The 25084-nt window shown below is 38.1% G+C and overlaps 1 protein-coding gene and 3 non-coding genes across 4 annotated transcripts in view; all 4 read left to right on the top strand.

The window, feature by feature from the left end:
* Pdss2 (Decaprenyl diphosphate synthase subunit 2) overlaps positions 1-22854 on the top strand; it is a 30026-nt gene extending 7172 nt beyond the window's left edge. Inside the window, exons 3-7 of the mRNA XM_074095648.1 lie at positions 572-760; positions 4550-4686; positions 17540-17700; positions 19933-20124; positions 21316-22854. Of these exons, the coding sequence (XP_073951749.1) occupies positions 572-760; positions 4550-4686; positions 17540-17700; positions 19933-20124; positions 21316-21477 (841 nt within the window). The 3' untranslated portion in view covers positions 21478-22854. The remainder of the gene's footprint in view (positions 1-571; positions 761-4549; positions 4687-17539; positions 17701-19932; positions 20125-21315) is intronic.
* LOC141433871 (U1 spliceosomal RNA) lies at positions 103-264 on the top strand. The gene has a single exon (XR_012451977.1). It is a non-coding gene; the product is annotated as a U1 spliceosomal RNA (small nuclear RNA).
* On the top strand, positions 3011-3173 carry LOC141433870 (U1 spliceosomal RNA). The gene has a single exon (XR_012451976.1). It is a non-coding gene; the product is annotated as a U1 spliceosomal RNA (small nuclear RNA).
* LOC141433867 (U1 spliceosomal RNA) lies at positions 22700-22862 on the top strand. Its single transcript, XR_012451973.1, has one exon. It is a non-coding gene; the product is annotated as a U1 spliceosomal RNA (small nuclear RNA).
* The last annotated feature ends 2222 nt before the right edge of the window (positions 22863-25084 follow it).

The following is a 25084-nucleotide window of genomic DNA, read 5'->3' as shown; positions in this document are numbered from 1 at the left end:
TATTTCCCGCTAGATGTCGCTGTACCGGCCGGTCCCACTCCTGCATCGCGCTGTTAAGATTTTTCCTGCAACATGACCCGCTCAGCGCGGCGTAGAGAATTCATACTTACCTGGCGTAGGGGACACCGTGATCAAGTAGGCGGTTCCCCCAGGGCGAGACTCTCCCATTGCACTGCGGTTGGGTTGACCCTTGCGATTATCCCTAATGTGGATAACTCGGACGCGTAATTTTTGGTAGTGGGGACTGCGTACGCGCCGTCCCCCCATAATGATGATGAATTAGCACGAGTTGCATTTAGGCCAATCGGTGCAGCGGGGCTAAACTTCGAACTTTTGATCGGATTCAATTTACGCCAGGCGGGCCATAGTGATTCTGATTGGTAGACTGGGCTGCGATTGAGTATGCTCTAACTCTTGGGGCTCTACCCTAGGCCTTGACTTCTCCATCGTCTGTTAACTTCCTGTCGCCAATCTTATGTGAAAAATCTATGATGCCGTCTCTACATATTTTGTTTGATTGAAACAGAGATGGCAACACAGATATAGGTCTCACATTTTTTTTTCTTAACAGTCAGCGAGCGCTAGCAGAAGTGACAGAGATGATTCGAACCTCCCACCTCGTCCACAAAGGCCTTGTCAATATGAACAATCGACAACTGTCAGTGGCTGAACCTGATGACATGACGTTCGGGAACAAGATAGCGCTACTTAGTGGAGATTATCTACTGGCTAACTCTTGCTCAGAGCTAGCTAACTTGAGGTAAGTACAAATAAATACAAAATACAAATATTTTTATTCAAAGCAATAAAGAATACAAACAATGCATTATTACATAAGTATATCGCCCTCGTAGGACAACTAAGCATAGTTCACACTATGACACTTATGAATGACAATATAGCAATAGGAGTGAATGTTAACATAAAACTGTATTACGGTGCGACCAATATTGCCTTCCTCCATTATAACAAAGCAATAAAAAAAATGCAACAACTTAAGGTATCCGAAGTAAAAAAACCTAATGTGGGTAAGATGCCAGAGCTACGCATTCCGATGTTCCTTTAGGCCATATTCTAGTAACAAACATGCAGTATACGCAAATAGATAACATGAATTTATACTACTTTGACAATTCACGTTTTATTTTTATAGATTGCCATATACTGACATTGCCAAGGCATATGTTTTCTATGGTGTATTTTATAAGCTCTATTGATTGATGCTTTTTTTATCTTGGCGCTTTCAAATCTCTCCTCTCCCACCTCCTCTTCTCGACACCACTGTGAATAGTTCTTTTTTGATAAAAATCATTTATAGAATAAGTACCTATAATTAATGTATGTATAACTAACAATCTATAGACCCTGAGGCCGTGATCGCAATCTAATGACTGTTTTTGTATGCGAAAACTGTCATTTGATTACGATCGCGAGCGTCAGAAACACTAAGCAATATACCCTCTGGTCTGCAATAAAATATTATTATTATTATTAATATAAGTATATAAAAAAACACGTTCCTGTAACTGACCTTGTATTGTCATTCAATATGCGTATATATACCAAATTGCCAGTCGATCCGACTACAAGAAATAGGCGACAACATATTTATCCCAAATGTAATGGATGAAGTATGTATTAAACTTATAAAATCACAATTTGCATTGGTACATTGCCTTCGCATCCAAAAAAGTTTTTAATTTTATGATAGCTTTGTACTTGTTTCACACAACTTACGAGATAGCAATCTGCCAGTATATACAGAATTACTGAAGATTAATCACACAAAAGCTGCAACGGCATCCGCAATATTATTCTCTTGTTTACATACAGTTATCAAAATTTACAAGTAAAAGCAATAATAGTTTTTATTTCTATAATTTGCATGCTATTATTAACGATAAAACTTCCAGTATAAGTAAGTTAAAGCAATTAAAACAACTTATTTTCTCTCAACATCATCAAAGATAATCTTCTCCAGTAGGTAATTTACTACACTGCCGCATTCATTATACCCAGCATCCAAGGTCTCAAAACCTATAAGGCTTTCTGACTACAAAAAGCGAGATCAAAAGTCTTTCAAAAACATGTCGTGTCGGTCAGTCATCTCATCAATTATTATTTTAAACGTCCATTATTAAATTACTATACACAAACGTCGCTTTGTCGGTGAGTTATGCAATGTCTATAAAATTGTGAAAGTTAACGGTCACACATACAATAGGGTAAATATGCTTATTTTGTAGTTGCCTACTTACATTACGTTCGGGAGGTTTATGGCTTTGGCTTTCATTGTTTAGCTTAAACTTGGTACCTATTTCTAGATTTCACCCGTTATTGAACACCGGAACAAGAAAGTAACGCACTTGGAACGAATTAAATGAGAAACGAGATGTAATCAGGCGGACTTCTAACCAATTTAGTTAATTATGGACCAATGTGTCGTAATAGAGTGGCAGGAGCATGCTCTCGATAGGAGCGAGTGGCGGAAAGAAGGGGAGGAGGCCTTTGCCCAGCAGTGGGACACTTTAGCAGGCTAAAAAAAAAAGGTTATTTTAAATACACTTTAAATACTTATCTTTGCGTAGTAACTAATGAATGATGCACCGCAAGAAATATTATCACAGTTCCATTGCAATAGTTAACCAACAGCAAAACTTAAAGTACTTACATTACTTAAATTTTCTGATTGGTGATTAGTAGGTATGTATATAGGCAAACTTCCTGCGTGCGTTGTGTAGAAAGTAGCGAAAGTGCGAGCATTGTGCGTTCAAGGAACATCGAAATAGAAAGGCTGCCATCCCTATTATGTGTCGCGTAGAGCTGTCAAATTGACTGACTGAATTGACTGAAGAACAAACAAAAGAATAAACGGTGATTTAAAGTAACTGACGCCGAAATCTCCAACATTTGCCGTTAGATGTCGCTGTACCGGCCGGTCCCACTTCTGCATCGCGCTGTTAAGATTTTTCCTGCAACAATGACCCGCTCAGCGCGGCGTAGTAAATTCATACTTACCTGGCGTAGGGGACACCGTGATCAAGTAGGCGGTTCCCCCAGGGCGAGACTCTCCCATTGCACTGCGGTTGGGTTGACCCTTGCGATTATCCCTAATGTGGATAACTCGGACGCGTAATTTTTGGTAGTGGGGACTGCGTACGCGCCGTCCCCTTGTGAGTCCCATTAATTGTCTGAACGAAAACGTCTAATAATACAATACAAATATTCTTTATTGCACACAACAAATCAGTACAATAAACTTATAATATAGACACTTGATGTTATACCGTTAATTTAAGACAGGACATTGCAAATTTTCCAAGCTTACCACTACCTTAAAATTTTCGACTACATAGGTGTCAAATCAATCAGAATCCGTATAACTTTCTAAAAATGCATCCCCATTCATTTTTTTTTCTTTAAATTCAATTGTGAATGCTCAGTTAAAGTCTTTCACTGTACATAAATGAATACTACATCAAAAGACCCAGCAGTGTGCCAGCCAACTTTGCATTTTGTTACACGCCGCTTTACTTACCACCAGCGGGCTATTTAGTGACTCACAGGTCAGCGAAATCTAACCTTGTATCATACGAGTGAGTACACATACATATTTAATCAAGGTGGTTCGACTTTCCCACTTATTTATTTATCCGTTCATGAGCGAATAAAGGTTAAAGTTCTAATCGGCATTGCAAAAAATTTGTACATAGTTAAAGGCTTTAGTTAAGAAAATTTAATTGATCCCTTTATGTTACGAAAGTTACCCAATTATAGTTTGTATAACTAACTTTCGTAACACAAAGGAATCAATTGAGTTTTCTTAACTAAAGCCCTTAACTACCTGTGATTTTTTTTGCAATTCACCCAATAACATCCGTTGGCATTTCTTTTGTTTTTTATTTTGATATCCACCAAAACAAAAATGGGGCTTGTTAGGATTGGTTTAACTAGTATAGTTTTAACGAATATAATATGAATATTCCAATCAAAATAGAATTATAAGAAACCATCTTCGGTAAATTCAAGTTGTTACATCAGTTACATACAGATATATTATATAATGCATACTTGGCCGGCTTTTTACCAGATTTGCGTCTTCAAATTACCTAATGTTTTATGGTCTCGTCTACCCTATCTCAATTTAATTTTATCATGATTGATATGAATGTGAATCATTTCATGTTTATGTTTGTTGAAATGGCCCTCAAGCTCAGGGGGCCCCTCGGACTCCCAAACTATAAATGACAAATCTGAAATAAAGCCTGAGCCTGTGTTCCTATTTAGCAATCGGTGGAACCCTGTCGCAGGGAGCCTCTGTCGTCGTTATCAAGTTTTTTTTGATTATTGCGAAAAATGCTGACTGTGACAGGATTCTACCTAAATAGGAACATGTCAGGCTTTGCGTCGAATTCGGTACACGGCGAATATATGGAACAAACGATTTTAAATACCTAGTTTAGTTTGGGCTATACTTTATTTGTTGCCCCAGGGCCTTTGGTTACCCAGCTACGCCACTGGCTCAACCTATACTACTTGCATCCAACAGGAACCAAGAGTTGGTAGAGCTGATGTCCTCAGCGGTGCGGGACCTGGCCGAAGCAGAATTCCTGGGGGAGAGGGATGAACAGAACAACCCCCTACCTTCTCGACCCGTCAGCGATGGAGCCAGTGACCAGCATTCCGGTGAGACAAATACACAAACGTTTATAAAAATACCTGGAACCAGGAACAAATCTTTCCGTCTCCGTCCACTGTTAGCCTACAGCGCCACTAACTGCCGTCAAAAAAAAACATACCTATATTTGAACCAACATACAGATTCATAGCACTTTAAAAATGATATTTTCGCCTTCGTGTCAAAAAATCTGAGGTCTGTGGTCCCACATGCAAACCGTCGAGCGAGTAAAAAAGTAAGGTTCCATCCATATATTTTTTCATTTTATTTACGGAGCCCTAAATAAAAGGTGGTATTTTCCACAGGTGAGATAAAAAAAATGGGTACATTTAGACGAACATAGAACCGTTTGCTGTTTTGGGGTTGGTTAAAAATGGCTTAGAAAAAATAACGTATTTACAAACGCCTGTAGTTTGTGTAACTATGCCACTAGATGGCGTTAGTTGACCGTACATACATTTAGACGAACATAGAACCGTTTGCTGTTTTGGGGTTGGTTAAAAATGGGTTAGAAAAAATAACGCTGTAGTTTGTGTAACATGTAATGAACACGTATTTACAAACGCCTGTAGTTTGTGTAACTATGCCACTAGATGGCGTTAGTTGACCGTATATTTATTTTAGTGAGCGCGTTTTTTGTTGAACATACTCAAAAAACTTGTAATACACCTTTACTATGAACAATTAGATTCTATACTATAAACTGCAGTTCATAGATAATCTGCATAATGCTATATTTTAATCTCACAACGCTCTTCCAAGTTTTCAACCGTTTAATAGAAGATAGTGCTAGTTTTCATCGCAGGTTTAAATATGCTTCGAAGCCTCTATTCACAGACAAACTTAACAGAGTAAACGGCAAAACCTGGAACACGTCTTTCCCCATACTAACTCTTCATCCACTGTTAGCCGAGAGCGCCACCACTGCCCGCAAAAATAACTTTGCCGTACCGTACTTAAAATTACGTGTGACACAATCACACATCTCGGTCTATTTAACGAATACAAATACACTTCGAGTTTCTCTACTAAGCATATATGCGTAAAGAACTAATGAGTAAACTGGCATATCCGCGTTTGTATTGGCGACTGGCGTATCTAGGGTTATATTTAAGGGGGGTCTGGCCTGGATTTTTGTGTCGAGATATTAGTATTATAGAATTTTGAATCGGTAGCCTCATCCTGGGCACGGCCCACTCCGCCAACCCGACCCCCCTATATATGCCTCGATGGCGTTTGACGAAGGATAAGGCTCTAGTTTCGCATAGCATACAACTTCTAAGTAAAAAATAAAGTAGTTTTTCTTTTAGTGCCGAATTATCGTTCTTTTGCTGATTATAAATGTGGCCGGATAGCATTGATATATATGTACTTACTAACGGTAGAATATAAGTCAATGCCGGATAGTTGGTTTTCCCGACCAGGCGGTAGGTACATCTCAAATACTTATTACTTAATGTAAACTATCTCCTGCCCCCGTTTTTTTTTTATTTTGTTTCACACAAACCTTGTCCTGACAATGTCGAACACAAAAAAAAATATCCAATTTGGTGGCGTCGTTATGCGATTGCATACATTTCAGTGATTCATTTTTATTTATATAGAGAAGAGATTAAAATTTTAAGATCCTTTTAGCACCGTTTGTGACGCCATCTTTTTTTGAGCGAGAACAATATGTTCGTTCTTAGATTTGGAGACCGATTGTTTTTAAAGGAAACATTCAAAAATACTAATGGAATGCGAGCAGAGAGACTTTCGTGACCTATACGCGTAAAATTTCACAATTATTAGTATAGTAGATTTTCGTGCTAACATAAATATAGTTTACATGTGTCATTTTCATATTTTAGTGATATGCGTAAAGAAATAATGAGCAAACTGGCATGTCCGCGTTAGACGTAGACTCTAGTTTACTACACACACATCTTGTAATTTAAGTAAAATATTAAAAATACGGTCCAAGCCCTCTTATTCTGACAGGAGGCCTGTGCCCAGCAGTGGGACGTAAATAGGCTGGGATGATGATGGATGATGATGATTAAAAATATAAAACTTGAAGTAAATATTGGTAATACAAAATTTACTTTGTTTTGAAAGTGTTTTAGCGCCGAATTTACTATTTTGTTGACTACGAGTATAAATGTGGCCGGCTAGGCTAGGCAGGCTTCCCGACTTTTAGGACCGTTTATGACGCCATCTATATTTAAGTCAGAACAATATGTTCGTTCTTAGCTCTGGTGACCGATTTTTTTTAAAGAAATCACTCAAAAATACCAATGGAATGTGAGCAGAGACTTTATGTCTTAGCATAAAAAAATATGGACACAATTATTAGGGTGGTAAATTTACGTGCTTAGATAAATATTTACTTGTGCTATTTTCGTACTTTAGTGTGTAATTGTAATACTTTACTCATAAAAAAAGTGTTTATATTTTAATTTCTTGAAATAAGTACAACAAAAAACCAACAATAATATTTTGACAACCAGTTGTTGTAAATTGCAAGCTGTATTATTGAACTTGCATGGCCGAGAGCAATTTTTATTGGAAGGCCTCGTGGCATTTAAACTGCCCTCGACTCCGTCCGCAAATCAAGTTTTCACATCTCATCTGCCTTTGTCCCTAGGTATCTATTGGTTTACTAGTTCTTGCTCGTGACTTCGTCTGCCAAGCATTTTTTATAGATGTCCCGCGAAAACTATGTTATTTTCAGGGATTAAAAATATCCTATGTGCTTTCCAGGGTCTTAAACTCCGCTCCCCGCAAGGTAACGTGATTGCTCAACTGTGGGCTAGGTTAGGTTAGTATTTTGTCAAGGCGCGTAGCGCCTTAACTAGGCGGAATAGGAGCTCCGCTTTAAAGCGGAACTCCGTCGACTTCGCCTCAGAGTCGTTAAAAGTTACATTAAGTACGCGAAAGTAACTTTCTGCGTAACTAATTTATGCGTAAGTAATTTTCTGCCTAAACAATATTCGGAATTCACAAATTATGCGTAAAGCCCATGAATTCGACTTACATTGGTTATGCGTAAGAGAATTCTGCGTAAACTGTTATGCGAAAACAGTTTCGGCATAAATACTATTATGCGTAAATAGATGGTACTTTAGGCGTGATAGATAAAACATCAAACAAACATCCAACTTACTTTCGCATTTCTAATATTAATATTTAATATTTCAATTCATGTATTTTTAATTGTCCGATGATTCATTGTATAGTTGTTTTATTTCACGGAAATAACATAAAACTTACTTCACGTAAAATCACTTGAATATGAGTTATTTTGAAATTAACCTAACCTACTTTTCTGGTATCAGTTCGATTGTGCGAGGGTCACAGTTCTAACCTAACCTAACCCACTTTTCTGGTAACAGTTTGAATCTGTTAGGGTCGCAGTTCTAACCTAACCTACTTTTCTGGTAGCAGTTCTAACATCTATCTAAAGATATGAAATATTTCTACCCTAGTACACGGCTCAGTTTCCTCGACTGTACGTGTTGTCGATTATTTTACAATGTGTTGTAATTCTGTCATTTAAAATTGTTGCAAAACGAATCATCTGCCAAATAATATTCCTAACAACAGTTTTTCTATGAAATAATAAACATTGGAATGAACTGGTCACGAAACAAATTTCCATCAAACGATAATACTAGAACTAAATTTTCCATGAAACGTTTTCGATGAAATGATATTCGATGTAAAATTTGTCGGTAAAACAAGGGACACCCATTTAGTTGCCATCCATGTGGCCACAATACAAGTCAGGCAGTAGATTGACTCAGCCGTATTCTTGAAATTTATAGCGCTTGGGTTGGCGTCTACAAAAATTATAACCTAACCAACAAAAAGTTGGAAAACTCCCGACTTTGTCACTTTAAAGTTCAATATCTCAAAAACGGCTGAACCGATTTTGATTAATCTAAGAACCATCGCTAGAAAACCTGCTTTTAAATAAAAAAAACCGCATTCAAATCGGTCCACCCGTTTAAGAGCTACGGTGCCACAGACAGACAGACAGACACACAGACATACAGACACACATAGCGGTCAAACTTATAACACCCCTCTTTTTGCGTCGGGGGTTAAAAACAGACCTGTGTAGATTTTTATTGTATGTGTGTAGTTTTAGGTGTACGAATGGGACGCCACATGTGTGGACACATTGGCGCCGTCTCATCTTGCTAAGACATCATTGAAGGCTGGTGCGGCGGCTGCAACGGCCGAAACAGCAAAATGCCGTAAATATGAGAATCTGGCAAACAATTTCATATTTGCGGCCTTTGCTGTTGAAACGCTTGGTCCGTGGGGTCCCGATTCGGGAGACTCCCGAAGCAAAAAAACTATTTACATTTTTTAAAAAGAAGCTTGCCCGTTCCACTGGTGACCATAGGGCTGGCTCTTTCCTCGGTCAACGTATTGGCATTGCCATACAACGAGGAAACGTAGCCAGCCTTATGGGCACCCTGCCCAATAGCAACGACTTGGGTGATATTTGTAAATATATATTTTTAGGATTAGAATAAGTTACTTTTAGTTATTTTAATTATTTATTTCTGTAAATTATTGTATATATTATTTGTTTGTTTATAAATAAATCTCATTTCCCTGTACGAATAAAACATATGTTAATTTATTAATCAAATTATTAGTCGGTGATAGAAAAAAAATTGCGTCTATTGCGGCAAGTTCGAAACGACTTGTTGTTGTATTTTATTACATAAAAAATTCTCATTCTTATAAAGAGTTTTATTAGAAAAAAAATTGGGAAACAGGGACACGGTAGTGGCGGCAGGTTTATTTCTTTAATTTCTTTGAAAATAGACGCTAAAATTTTGCAATTTACGTGTTTCCTTTTCAACGTTGACTGGAATCTTTCTTCCATTTTTTCAACGTAATTCACGAAATCATCGGGAGGAATGAACAGGAGATTTGAGCACGAATCTTTGCTGTAATCTTTGTATCGGAGGTATCGAGTATCGGCGCTGAAATTATGGATTTTCTGGTTTGGCGTCGGCTTAAAATATGATTTAAAAATATGACAGTCCTTGTGAATTTCACCACATTTTCTCAGAAGGTAGCCGCAAACATAAACCAAAGAATTTTTCTCAGGCATGTTCATTTCTTTATAGTCAGAGCTCGAAATTTTAATGTTGTTGACTTCCTCATCGTCTGTGACTGGAACTAGATTAATATCATTATGCTCGTTAGATGATTTTTCATTATTTTGTGGCCCTAAGCGATCACTTTGAAGGAGAACTTTTCCTAAATCATCCGCGCAGTTTCCTCCTTTTGGAGGTTTTATGATATTCGTGTAGAACAATTTTCGGAAAGCTGACACGAATTGCCTGCTTGTTGGTTCCGTAGACAGTCTATTTCTTGTCCTTATCTGGCCAAAAAAATTTTCAAGCGCATCTTGGTTCAGTCGCCTTGTAAGTAAGAAATTATAACCTTCCAGCTTAAGGTCTTCAAACAATAATAAGATAGATTTGATTGTAATTTGGAAGCCTTGTATAAACTTCATGTCTGACGTAACATTACGCCCGTTCTTCGGGTTTATTAATTTCAAACATTCGAAAAAAATCAACATTTCCTTGAAAAATGATATTTGTGATTCGTTGCCACAAAATGCTCTTCTGTAATCATATTCATCTTTCAGGGTGGAAGAGTTTAAAGCATCGAATAAATTATTCATTATTTTGACCAACTCAACAGTATCTCTCCCAGTTTCATCAATCAACTTGAAATCAATATAAGTAGCTATTCCAGTGGCGACGGAGTTGCTTAATAGCTGCGTTGCATAACAGACTTGCATTTTTTCAAAGTTAGACGGATTTATGTGACTATTCGTCAATTTGCGTGCCAGTTTGAAACTCTTTTGTTTATCCTGATTATAAAACTGAAGAATATGCTCATATTTGGCTACCTTGTCGTTAAAGTGAAAATCGTAGAGCATCAAGTTGTTGCGGACTGATTTAACAAGATGTGGCGCATCAAAAATATAGTAAATCTTTCTCTGATTTATAAAAAAATATGGCTTATCAATAGTAACTGATCTTTTCCTTGCAAAATCAGATCCCATGTCAGAAACAAACGTTCTGATGTTAAGTCCACACTCGAACAATTTTTCCAGAAGTCGGTCAATCCATTTGGCAATATCGTCATAGTTCCGACATTCAGAGAGTAATGCGAATGCTATGGGTTGCTTCCAGTTACTAAATATGCCGCGGATTTCGACAACTAATGCATTTTTTGCTGGCTCTGATGTTTGCACTCCTTCAATTTCATGAAATCCGATTATTTTGTCTGCCTTTATGTCGTAAAACAGACTTTCCTTTAAACTCATTGCGGCAACTAGTATTGAGCAGTTTTTTTCCTGTTCCGACATGCTTTCAACTTTAGTTTTAAGTGTTAACATTACTTGTTCATTAATTTCGGTTGTGATCGGAATATAATATTTACTTAATGTACTTGGACATGGCAAACACAATGCACTTCGTAGCAAACGGTACGCTTGTGGACTAGTGTAGAATAAATTCAAGCAAAACAGAATGTAATCCTGGTGATATCTATTTCCCGTATCATGAAACTTCAAATGATTTTGTGCTTTTACCAACGTAGCTAGGTCTTTTGTTAAGAATTTATCGCACAACTTGTAGAACGTATCTTTTTGGACGTTGCCACTTTGAACGCCAATTTCGTTTAATTTTATGTTTTTTCCACATTCTGATAGATCTGATTCTAGCTTTCTCTTACATGGAGTATTAACTGAGAGCGATGCAGAAGTGTGAGCAGTGTTATAGGTTGTAACTGTTAATATTTTTCTTTGTACAAAACTGCATACTTGTGTTTGTGTTTCCTTATCATTTTTCTCCAAATTAGGTAAATTAAGACAAGGTAATGCATTTTTTTTTAATTTCTTGCGTTTTGGGCCTGGTAGAATATCGGGTTGATTAAAATGTTCTTCACAAATTCTGTAGCATTTAGGTGTCTTATGTGATAAATCTTCCCGGGATATCAAACGAAGCCACTCGGAACGCCTGGAAAAAATAAATTATGTATGTAAATACTTTATTGTACATAAAACACAAAATAATACAACAAAACAAAAAGAATGTTAAGTACCTATGTTATTAGTTGATATTTTTTCATTAGTAACTGTATCTAATTTATGTTTTGTCCTAACTGGATCAGTAGTTTTCCAGTTATCCAGCGGACAGACTATGGCCGGACGGATGGGCAGAACAGACAGACGTACCGATAAAATATTTTTGTTAGTAGGGAACCGTAAAAGTGCAAACAATGTTTTTAGCATATTGAAGAGATTATGTTATAGCTATCAAAACTAAACATAGTATAGGGACTTCGTTTTTATATATATATTAAAATGACATTCAAATCGAGCCATTTTTGTATTACTTACTTATCAAATCTAATGTTATGTTATGTATGATTATATACAACAGCAGTTTTTAAACGTTCCACTGCCAGGCACAGACCTTCCCTCACCGTACATACATACATACTACGAGTAAATTCACATGCCCCCAAATTTATTCTCAGGTATGCGTCCAGTGTGGTGTAACGGTATAGCACGCGGCACGGAATGCTGAGGACCTGGGTTTGATTCCCAGCGCTGGTCTCTTTTTCTGGTTTTTCTGTGCATCTATGTTTCATTTTGTATTTTCGATGTGATAAATCCATTGACATATATTAGTAGTCAATGGATAAATCAGTACTTACTTAAATTGACGATTATGTACGAGTTAAAGGAGAGTTAGGAGGTGTCAAAATATTCCTTTTCTCCAATATGCTTGGAAATGTCCGCCAAACTGTCGCAAACATAGTACACGAAGTTCTTCCTTATAGACTGCCACAAATGAAAAAAAAATATCACTTTTCGGCCACCTGGGCGGCCGAGAAATTGTATGAAATTCCATTACCATGCAGGTTTTTTGTAAGTCAATCTAAACAGCTTGACGATCAAATTTCTTCTACCTTTTTAGGGTTCCGTAGCCAAAATGGCAAAAACGGAACCCTTATAGTTTCGCCATGTCTGTCGGTCTGTCCGTCCGCGTCTTTGCTCAGGGACTATCAATGCTAGAAAGCTGTAATTTTGCACGAATATATATGTAAACTATGCCGACAAAATGGTACTTACAATAAAAAAATAAAAAAAATTTTTTTTTCGTAGTACCTACCTCCCATAGACGTAGTGGGAGTGATTATTTTTTTCCCATCCAACCTTGTAAAGTACAATTCAATAGAATCTGTCAATTTTCTACATATTTAAGACACCCTATCGTGGGCACACTTGATTATATATGTCCCTCCATCTAAAGGTCAAAAAGAATAATAGTCAGCCTTTGGCAGCCCGGTAAATTAGTAGGCTGGAAGTGTCTACAGGATTGTCAGATTCTATTGAATTGGAGTTTAGTGTGGTGTGGGGTATCGTTGGATAGGTCTTTGAAAACCAGCCTAAGGTATAAAATATACTTAAACTCGGAATATTCCGTACATAATACGAAACCCTTAGATAAATATTACTTATTTTTTCGTAATGGCTACGGAACCCTATTTCGGGCGTGTCCGACATGCTCTTGACTGGTTTTTTTCTTTTTAAATCCTAGTCTAAGATTAAATTTAGGAAGAAACAGCGTCTTTAAAATTGTCTCGAACAGTGCCATTGTTTTTTTTATTTTGAGTTTGTTGAATTGGATAAAGTAACTAAAAAGCGCTCAGTAGCGCTTTAAACTGTAATTTAGTTATACTATACCCTATTTTTTTATTCCGTGGAATTCTGACAGATGTCAAATTTTGACGTTTCAGAGATAATAAACATTTTTAGGGTTCCGGACCGGAGCCAAAATGGCAAAAACGGTACCCTTATAGTTTCGCCATGTCTGTCTGTCTGTCAGTCTTAGGGTACCTCCCATAGACGTGTATGTATCTATGTAAATAGATGTCGATAAAATAGACACATCAAGATGGTTTACATTTTGTTGAGTAGGTACCTCTAGACAAATAGACTTTAATAATAAAGTACTTAATAGGTATTAATTTTACCTCCCAGCATCAGCAGGAAGTTGAAAAAATGATAATGTTGGTTTTATCAGCGTTGTATTTAGGCAGCCGTAAACACTGCAGTACACTCGTTCTCGTGACGCCGCCATTTTTAATACCGAGCGCTATATCGCCACGTGGAATCGAAACGGGGGGCGAATAGAACGAGCGAACTGCGCGGCGCGCGGCGGGGCACTGACTGACTGCGTAGTTTTGTCTTGTGACGATTTGTTAGCGGCCGTGTAAATGACGCTTGGCTGTGTGCGTGGCTGCGTCCGTAGGTTCGGGCGCTGCTATCGGCTCTGTGCACGACATCAGCGCCACCTAGCGTCCGCAAGTTTGTCGGCTCTGAGGTTCTGACGTTTTGAAATTTCATAGCGACATTGTTACAAAAATCAAACCTATCACGTTTTAATTTATACTTAATACAAAATTACTGTGATACCGTGATATATCAATAAATTTATTATTTTTATTATATATATATAATTCATGTTTGTATTATCAATTTATCAAAGTAGGATAGGTAATACAAATAACTGTAAGTGGAGATAAGCAGGGTGTCGCGTCCTGAAAAAATTTGAAAAACACTGTTTTAGACTATTGCGGTCATTACTAATTTTATGCTTCTTTAAAATTAAGGTACAAAACCGCGGAACAAAACCCGAATTTATATCATAAAATTAATGTAAATTTGTCACATGGTAGTGACTACTAGTGACCGGGGAAGTTGTTGCAGTAAAGAAGAAGACAGGAACAGGGCAGACAGTAAAGTAATATTTATTTTAGGATAATAATAAAAGGGCACCTGCGGACAAACAGACGCGGACTTAAGTATCTAAAAGGTATGCTTTGACATTGTATCAAAAATTATAAAAATACATAGTTAATCAACTTACATTTCCGTGCCCAGTTCTTTATTTATATAATTCAATGGCACTGAAGTCCAGCAGTATTACAATCTAATGAACTTAATGAACTGCACTAATACACTGCAATTATTTGAAACTGGATAAGGATAAAGCCTTCCTTCGTATAGGAGTAGTAAATTATAAGCTAGTTATGGAGTTTTAGGAGAATTATAGGATCTAGGTTAAAAGACAGGTATCTGTTCGGCTCTGGTAAGAATGGCTACTTGACGTAAATCGAACAGGTGTGGAATTTAGAAGAGGGAATTTGAATTAAAATGTTATTTTTTTGAATATGTGCTAAACCAGACAGTACAAAGAGTTAGGAAGAAACGAGCTGTATGACACCTCGTTACAAATTATCCCACGATTTCATTAATTGACCCACTAAACTTCGCAAAAACCACTCCTTGTGCCGTCTCCCTTTATTTGTGGAACGAATTCCTCAAGCCGCTCAAACATAGTTAGTATGCGCCGCACGCGCACATTCAGGCCGCATGCTATGGCCGATATGTCGTGAATAACGCAACAAAATGTTCCCATTTTATAGAAGCCTTGACTAACCAATCGTTTTCTTTGTTTCTGCCATTAGCATGGGCGTACCCAGCTTCTGGCCTAGGGGGTGCAAGTCAGATTTTTAGGTCAGATCACCCGCGCTTGTTTTGTCATACGGAGCAAGTTCATACATTTTCTGCGAGTGCGGGTAAAATATGTATTTATTCATTCATTTTAATTTTCCAAACTTTCAATTATTTTTACAGGTTACAAAAAATGACGTGTAAAAGTGCCCATTGCGGCCTATTTACTCAATAAATGATTTGATTTTTTTTTATATACCCAATGGAATAATTTACCTAGCTAAAAAATACACGAGTACAACGACTTAAATATTTTATGTAGCGGGTAGTAGCGGTGTAGCGGGTTCGGTGGCGGCGGTACAAAATACGAAATCCTTAGAAAAATATTACTTCATTTTTTCGCAATGGCTACGGAACCCTATTTCGGGCGTGTCCGACACGCTCTTGGCCGGTTTTTTAAAGTAACGAATGCTGCATATCAATTAAATGTTTTAAACAGGTTGCCACACTATTTAGATTGTAATTAATACCAGCCGTATTTCTGTCAGCTTGAATTTCTTCTAAAAATGGCTAAGCGCAACTGATGATAAGATAAGTGGAAATTGGGAGTTTAGAGTTAGAAATCAAGTAGAATTACTGGCTTAGAAAACATGCGAATATTTTTTAATATTTGAAAATAAATGGAAGACATTTTAAATAAATAAGAAATAAAAACAATTAAATAACAAACCACACCAGAGCCTGGCATAGCAACAGCCCGGATTAAAACAATAGGAGTCGGAAATAGTCAAAATAGAGTGTGAGCGACGACCGACGTGACGATGATGATAATAATGATGAGATGAGATCAAACTATTTTCATATTACTACTACTATTACTGTGGCATAAAAACGTGGTATAATGATATTTTTTTCTGTGGATAAGACTGGCATAGGACTGGGCAAAGTAGCGTGAAATTGAAGAGGCCTTTCAGCAGTGGTTAGATGTGGGCTGATTTGATTGATGTAAAAGCTTAAAAACATTCTACTGTGACGTTATGTATTAAAATGATTATTATTTTCCTAAATTGAAAATACAAACTGAAATATAGATGCACAGAAAAACCAGAAAAATAAGACCATCACTGGGAATTGAACCCAGAACAAAGTTTCTCGATGAGGGCTACGTACGGCATAGATTTCGCTAGCGTCACTGCTTAAGTGGCTAAATAAAAAACAAACAAGCTGAGATATGAGGTGCATAGGGGAAATTCGTGTCGGTACCGTTGACCATCAGTGGTGTAGCGGTCGGGGTTCGATTCCCAGTGATGGTCTTATTTTTCTGGTTTTTCTGTGCATCTATATTTCAGTTTGTATTTTCAATTTAGGTTTTACGGGATGACCGTAAAAGTAAAAATTTGGAATTGAAATAAAAAATACAAAAAGATTCCAAAAAAAACAATCTTATTATTTTCCTAATTAACGTTTGCCGTCATTAGTACAATATGACGTCGTGTAGAATTGCCTGTTCAAGGCATTTTTTTTGTATGTCAATACGAATAATCGCGTTGTCACAAGCAATAAAACGCCTTCCGCAGGTGCCGGCTGCATGTAGATCGCTACCGCGGAAATCAAGTGCGCGTGCGTTACGTACCTAATGGCATCTTTGACTGCACTGCTTCCCCTGATTAATCTATTCGGTAGCACTCCAAGTAGCCTGATGTCCTGGTACAGTCACCTGCATTAATATTACAGCGGAGCGTGCTTGAATATCTGACACGTGCTACCGAACCTAGAAATAGTCGTATCAGATATTTATGCACGCTTTTGTGTCAGATATTGGTGTTGGTGACTACATGCGGCGCTGCGAGCTATCTTCCCTGTTCATTGCGCAGTCGAGACGCTCATCGCGCAGTGCATAACTGACAACAAACGGAATGTATGTTGTAAATCGCTTGCTTTGCGATGGAAACGCATTTTCGTGGCCGGGGATCACTTTTTGAAATCACAGACGATAACCTAACCAAGAAAAAGTTGGAAAATCCCCGACTTTGTCACTTCAAAGTTCAATATCAAAAACGGCTAAACCGATTTTGATGAAACATGTCTAAGAAAGAACCATCGCTATAAAACCTGAATTCAAATAAAAAAAAACCGATTCAAATTGGTCCACCCGTTTAGAGCTACGGTGCCACAGACAGACACACGTTACAGATAAACTTATAACACCCCTCTTTTTGCGACGGGGGTTAAAATATCATTCATTATATTACGTGTGGGCCGGGTCACACTGATAAACGGATGTTTCCTACCATTAGTGCTGTCTCTTACAGAATGGGAGTGCGTGATATCTCCTTTGCCACTGGCGGGCGTGCTGGGAAGCGCCCGTAGGGAGTGGGCCGCGCGGCACGTGCTGGCCGCAGGAGCCCTGCTCGGCAAGAGCTGCTCCGCCGCACTCAAGCTGGCCGGACACCAGCCACAACTACAAACACAGGTACGCATTACTCACTTTTAAGGTCACAGCTCTTTCGATCCACCCGGCAGTATCCAGTTCATGTGCAGTATAATCATGATGGTTAATTGTTAGTTAAATTCACCGATTCAGGGAATTAATAGATTCCTATTTTGTGTGTGTAAGCATTACTACGGCGAACTATTATATGATTTGAGAAGTGCCAAGTGTGATATTAAGCAGTAGTAGCAACTTGAGGACAAGTGTAGAATTTAAGCTAGCCAGCGGCATATCGGCATTGTAATTAAAGGATTGGCAGGGATCCAGGTCTACGTGCTAAACCCTCCTGGCGCTCAACATTTATTTAGTTAGCTTTAGTTTGAACTTAATTTAGATTTAATTACCAAATAGTGCTGTTAGCTCCTTAAGAATAGATTAAATGAATATACTTGCAAACCGTCTACTTTTATTGTATTGTATGATAGCCATGCCTTAAATAGGCATGACAAATGGCCGCCTCGGTTAGTATTCTTTAAGTATATGGATTTGTATGGGCATACGCTCATTACGCATACTCAATGAGGGCTATCGTTTTTTGTCTCACTAGATGGCGCACTGTTGCGTGAGGTTTTTAAGTGTGGCTTTTAGAGTCTGTTATTACGGGCGTTAAAACAAAGTTTAGATTAAAATCATATTTAAAACACCTTAAAACCGTACCATAAAAATATCCAGCAACCACAGTGTTGCTTAGTCCCGTTTTGTTCGAAAAAAAAGGGAGGACAAAAGTTTCCGAAAGACAAAACTGTCTCAAAACACAGACATTCATTGCCCCGTAACGCATAATTGCCATAATTAATTTCAGGTTATGCAAAATATTCACAAAAAAAATCTTATTATAAATAAACCCGAGTAGCTCACCCAAAAACTATGAGATTTGACATTTCGGAGACCTCACGCTACACTAGCGCCTCTAGTGGCGAACTCATACGCGATAGCCCTCATTCTGTAGCGTCACCGTTTCGCTTCGCTCGGGAGGTGTCCACGCGCTGACGGCGAGTAGACCACTCGGTGATAGCTCGCTACTCGTACGCTTGCCTCGCGTGAACCGCGCGTGGTCGGCGTGGCGCTCCTCATCCTCATTTCATAATAGACTACTCGGAAATTCGTAGACCACGAGACGTTCACTCGTTGACCACGCGAAGTCCACTCGTTGTCAACACGGAGTCCACCCGTGGACCACCTGTCGACAACGAGTGGACGCTGAAAGTCGAGGCGGTGCTGGTCGGGTGCCGGGTGGCTCTAATGAGCTGTGACCTTCAGCCCTGGAGACTTAGGGCCTGTTTCACCACACAGTGATATCCCTTTAGCCACTGGCGGGCGTGCTGGGACTGGGAAGCGCCCGTAGGGAGTGGCCCGCGCGGCTCGTGCTGGCCGCAAGAGCCAGGCCCTATACTGCGAAGTGCAAAATTCGAATGTCGTATCCTGCCGTCCCGCTGACGCTAATATTATTTAATACGAGAGTGAGAGGGACGGTACAATACCAACTTCGATTTTGGAATTTCGTAGTAGCCCCCCTGCTTGGCAAGAGCTGCTTCGCCGCACTAATGTAACTCTATATTGTCAAAAGTAAATAATCAAACACAAAGACGAACCTTCAAGGTAAACCAGTCACCAGTCAACCTTTGAGTGATTGAGAGGAGCATTCAAGTTAGGGACAGACAAAAAGCAGAATACATGGTGGACGTCACTTCATTTAATTTAAACTTAAACATAAGAGCCTATACGTTAGCTGGCGCGTGTACGGAGCGGGCGCGGACGCAGGTAAAATCCGTATAATATACTCAGATGCACAAAATTTGGCCCACAAAACAACAATACAAAACTGCCTGTTACTGCATATTTACATTTGAGGGTCAGATTTTTGCCGCTCACTATAGGAGCAGCACTATAGGTAGGTATACGTCGAGTTGCGAAAAACAGCCCGCTAATACCTATACCTACCTAGGTAGTGCCACCAGAGTTGATGTCGCGCACACAAGAGCATGTCAGTCATGTAATGACAGCGAAATTTTGACATTCACTTATTAATTTCCATTCATTCTCCTTTTATGCAATCATTTCATGTAACTGTGTGTGTAATCATTCACTTTAACTCTCGTGGCACTACCTATAGCTCTGCTCATACTATTTTCCAATAGGCGTACACCCACTCCGTGCAAACCGTAGCATAGACCCGAAACGTCCACCAAATCCTCAACCAACTGTCTTCCCTAGGGCTACCTCTTCGGCTGCCACCTGGCTCTAGCCTGGCAAGCCTTCCTGGACCTGGAAGCGTTCTCCGGCCCGGAGCCATCTCGCTTCTCGCTCGTGGGAGCTCCCCTCGCATTCACTCTGCAAGCCAGGCCGGAGCTCTACAAGCATATCGAAGCTGGGAAGAGGAGTGTGGATGATGTCGACTATCGCGCGGTAAGACAGCAAATTTTTTAATACAGTATTTGTCTATTTTTTGTTCAATTTGTAAATTAATGCTTGTCATAGGTTATCGAACAGAAAATCATTTTTAAGCTACCTTTACAACAGAGTTATAAAGTTTTGAATTGAAATTCAAGATTAGACCGCAGTAGTACCATACCTGCTGCATAGAGAAAAGCGGTTTAGAAAAAGACATATATCGATCTAAAACACGATAAAAATGTTTGGTAAGCACTCAGTCTAGTTGTAAGTAGAAGGTCTTTGATTATGAGCCAATCGCAAACAAGACTGCAACGTGAAACGAGCCTCTTGATACTAACACCATCTAGCAATATTTATCTGTATTTCGCTTGTCAAGAAACTATTTCACGAGTAATTTGGAATTCGAACAAATCTCTAAAATCTCTATGTCGACTGATATGCCTATGGTCGAAATGCCAAACGATCATAATACTGATTTTTCCAATTATAACAAAATGTGGAAATTAATTGATTCTGTTTATTGTACAAAAAGGAAATATAAAAGGTTACTAAAAAGAGCTACTTACAAAGGCGGTTATCCTTGACGGGACCTCTGCCAATCAACCTTCAATGCAGTCAATATCCAAAGCAATTATCATATATATAAAGTATTATATAAAAAAAAAATGATTCTTGGATTTAATATGTCAAGAGTTGTAAAACCATTTTAGGAGATACAAAAAATACTCAACATCGAAATTAGTCTTAAAATGTTAGGTACCTATGTTTTGCCCAGAACCCAAAAACGTCAACATTTGACAACATCAATATTTAATTTTCAGTCTCAATTTCACAGAGATTTAGAGGCTGTTTCACCATCCATTGATTAGTGTTAACTGCGGTTAGGTGTGATGCCGTCTCTATTTCTTTTGTTCGAATAGACGGAGACGGCATCACATTTAACCGTCGGTTAACACTAATCAATGGATGGTGAAACAGCCCCTTAATGTCATATAACTCCAACAAAGTGTAATTTATCACATTAAGGGGCTGTTTCACCATCCATTGCTTAGTGTTAACTGACGGTTGTTCGAATAGACGGAGACGGCATCACATTTAACCGTCGGTTAACACTAATCAATGGATGGTGAAACCTACTGTGTTTAAACATACCGAAGGCGAACCTACTCTGTAACCAGTTTTAACCAATCACTTCTTCCCCAGCTCTACAAAGCAGTGCTGGAAGGCGATGGCATCGACAAAACAAAGCAACTGCAACGCGAACACATCGCGACAGCTTGCGAAGTACTGGACAGCTTCCCTAACTGCGACGCCCGAACAGCTCTCACCAACATCATAGTCGCTATGCACCACGACCACCTGTGATTAGTTGACCTAATTACTTATTGGTATAGGCATCGTTTGCCCTAATCGTTGTTTGACCTATTTTTTTAAAGTGTGATTTGAATTGAACCGTATTAAGTAATAAATAAGGTCTTTATTTTAAATTGCTACTGACGTTTCGGTCGCAAAAAAAATGTGCTAGGGCTGGAAATGAAATCGAACCCAGTCCGTCATTATTCTGTTATATCATGCTTCACTTTAACAAACCGGAGCGATCAGTGATAATTTCCAACAGTAAAATAACATAAAGTTGCAAAAACTCAAGAATTTTTTTTTGCTTGACTGGGCGCGTATAATCCCATAATCCCACTGATTGAAGTTACATTCATTTTGTAACTTTTTTTTGTAGGTTTATCAATGATTTGGGCAAGCGTATACAGCATAATATACGTTATTAATGATGAATAGAGGCAGCGCCTGTAACACATTAAGCTGATCCGATTATTCGTTTCTATGAGGCTAGATACATGTCTAAAGGTAAGAAACGTCTTGCCAATGTTACTTTAGTGTAGTCAAAAAATAGAAATACTCAGCGACACAGGAGACACTTAACCTGTCGGCTGTCCGTCCATTCTCTCTAACTCTAGGTTAATAAACTTTGTTTTAAGTTGCATATATTCCAATGTGTATCTGAACAGCTATCAAATTTATTTTTGTTGTATCATGTCTTGAAATTTTTCGGTACATATTTACTCCGAAAACCTTATTGTACTATTTTCCTATTATAATAGTCATCAGTCATTTATTCAGTATCACAAAATGCGACTATTATGAAAAATAACGAAACAAATTATGTGCTCTCTTCCTTTCGCTTACGTAAATTGTGTAATCAGAACAAGTTTTCCTATATCGCTTCCTCAAGCCGTGTTACACTCGCTAGAACGACCGCGCTAGTTGCATAGCAAGTCGATATAATAGACTCGCAAGTAGTTGATTGAGCGCCACAATGTTATACAACTAATATTGGGACAAAGATAGCCACGTTGGTTCCACGTTCATACACGATTTTTTAAGAAAATGTAAACTGGGTTACATCACAACCATATCACAACACGACAACACCATAACGTAATGTGTCAAACTAGTTAGCCGCTGCTTAATCATTCCCCGCTAGATGTCGCTGTACCGGCCGGTCCCACTCCTGCATCGCGCTGTTAAGATTTTTCCTGCAACAATGACCCGCTCAGCGCGGCGTAGAGAATTCATACTTACCTGGCGTAGGGGACACCGTGATCAAGTAGGCGGTTCCCCCAGGGCGAGACTCTCCCATTGCACTGCGGTTGGGTTGACCCTTGCGATTATCCCTAATGTGGATAACTCGGACGCGTAATTTTTGGTAGTGGGGACTGCGTACGCGCCGTCCCCTCCATTAATTCCATTGATTATATATGATGAATGCTCGCGATCGCAGTCTAATTACAGATTATCGCATACAAAAACTGTCATTTTGATTGCGATTGCGTGCGTCAGAGACGTTAGGCAATACGGCCTCTGGTGTTTATTGTTTACAGCTTGTAAACAGCTTGAATAGGATAAGAGGTAAACGAAAAATGTGTTGTTTTCAAAGTTGCACCCATACCCATACCACAGCCCATACCAAGCGTGCGAAGCCGGGGCAGATTTTTGTTTGCTCGGTTTAAAAAGTTATCAATCTGGGGGCACGGTAGTGGCCCCGCCAAGTCGAGCAAAACAAAAACAAAGGCACGGCCTTACTATACTTTTCTTGAAGCCATTCAGGCTATTTTCAACATTGAGTTGACAAATATTGTGAGGTGACTATTAGCCGTACGAAATCTATAGGGAAATCGTGTTTAGGCAACTCATAAAAACTACGACATGTCGTCCCTATTATGTGTCACACAGTCCATTTTAAAAATTCAAGTCGCTAGAGCGCGTCGAGAAGTATGTTTAAAGTATTATATCCACGTAAGAAATTTCATGTTAAATGTGTTCATGATGTTTTCACCAATATTTTAGTAATAACATCTTTATTATGAATTTTATTACTGCAACGCACACGCAAGCGATCTGAAAACTTTCAAATGACAGCGTTTTCTTCTTTAACTAAATTAATCAGATGTAGCGCGGGATATCATCTACTTATTTAGAACTACCTGAGATATATACAAGAATATGTAATTAACTAATCAATTTTTGTATACCAAATTAAGTATATCAAATTCATCAAAATATTTTTACCATTATTTAATTGTATTAAAGAATTATATATATTCGTATTTAAATTTCAATCAATATACTTAAAATGCTTGCTCAATATTATACTCATAAATTTAGAACTACCTGAGATATATACAAGAATATGTAATTAACTAATCAATTTTTGTATACTCTACTCATAATAAGTATATCAAATTCATCAAAATATTGTTACCATTATTTAATTGTATTAAAGAATTATATATATTCGTATTTAAATTTTCAAATCCATATACTTACTTAAAATGAAATAAAAACTTGCTCAATATTATACGGGATTTGATCCATTCAGATTAACATATATTAAAAAAAAAACTGTAGAAACAGGGTTTTGATACAATTTTATACAATTATTTTTTATAAAAACATTCCAAGAAAAGGTGAATATCAAAAACGTTTTGCATAAGGGCAAGGGCAACCTTTGTATTTTTATATTAAATGTTTTTTTACAACGTGTGTTTTTTATTTAAATAATTATCAAGTAATTACCGATTTCTTTCGGCGATCTATACCGTGGCAAGTAATGCCCACGTAATGCGAAAAAATTCGGGTTTCCTAATTTGTGAAACAGCCAACGCCATCTCTTGACTTATTTTGGATTTATCTTTCACAGTTTGGTCCGAGCCATGATTCCATGATGCAGTATTTTTTTGCATTATTAATTATTATGGCAGTCATGGCAAGTAAATTTTGAGCAGCTTTTTATTGTTATAATAATGTAAGCATTATTTTGAGTTACGTTGCATGACTTGCTATCTACAATACAATACAAACTACTACTTACCTAATTCGTGATTCCTCACTAGATGGCGTTGGGTGTCCTAAAATTTTAGAGTGAAAATATTAGAAGACAGTCTTCGCGTATGCGAAAGTGTCCCTCGAAAAGTGTTAAATAGATGGCGCTGCTTTAGCATGTGGTAAAGGAAGCTTCATAAAATCATACAATAATGCTTTCAACAGATCACGAATATTCAATCATTGTCCACGTGTTCTCGCAGCAGTTATTTTAAGGTTCCATTTACTAAATTATTTCAGACATTTGCAAATTATCGCTTGCGACTTTTCTCTCCCATATGAAATTGTTCTCAAATATAACGACACGAAAAAGGTACCCGTCTGTTTTAATTTTAGCTGTATAGGTATGTGACCCGTACTAGTCCTATGCAACTTGAACAATAGAAAATAACAATACTTTGTCGTTTTTATTTCAATAGCACGCACATCTTTAAATTTAGGTGAATGGGATAACTTCAAGAAGCCATATGGCCGGTTTAGTTCGGCCTATTTTTAATTATTTTTAGATCACTTTGCTTTACTACCTTGGCAACACTGCCGCGGGGTCGCACTCTCTTTCTCTACGGTGTTACCATTA

The sequence above is a fragment of the Choristoneura fumiferana genome, chromosome 12 (genome assembly GCF_025370935.1).
Source record: "Choristoneura fumiferana chromosome 12, NRCan_CFum_1, whole genome shotgun sequence".
Classification (NCBI taxonomy): Eukaryota; Metazoa; Arthropoda; class Insecta; order Lepidoptera; family Tortricidae; genus Choristoneura; species Choristoneura fumiferana.
The sequence above is the reverse complement of the archived record's forward strand: the minus strand, read 5'-3'. Positions and strand labels throughout refer to the sequence as shown.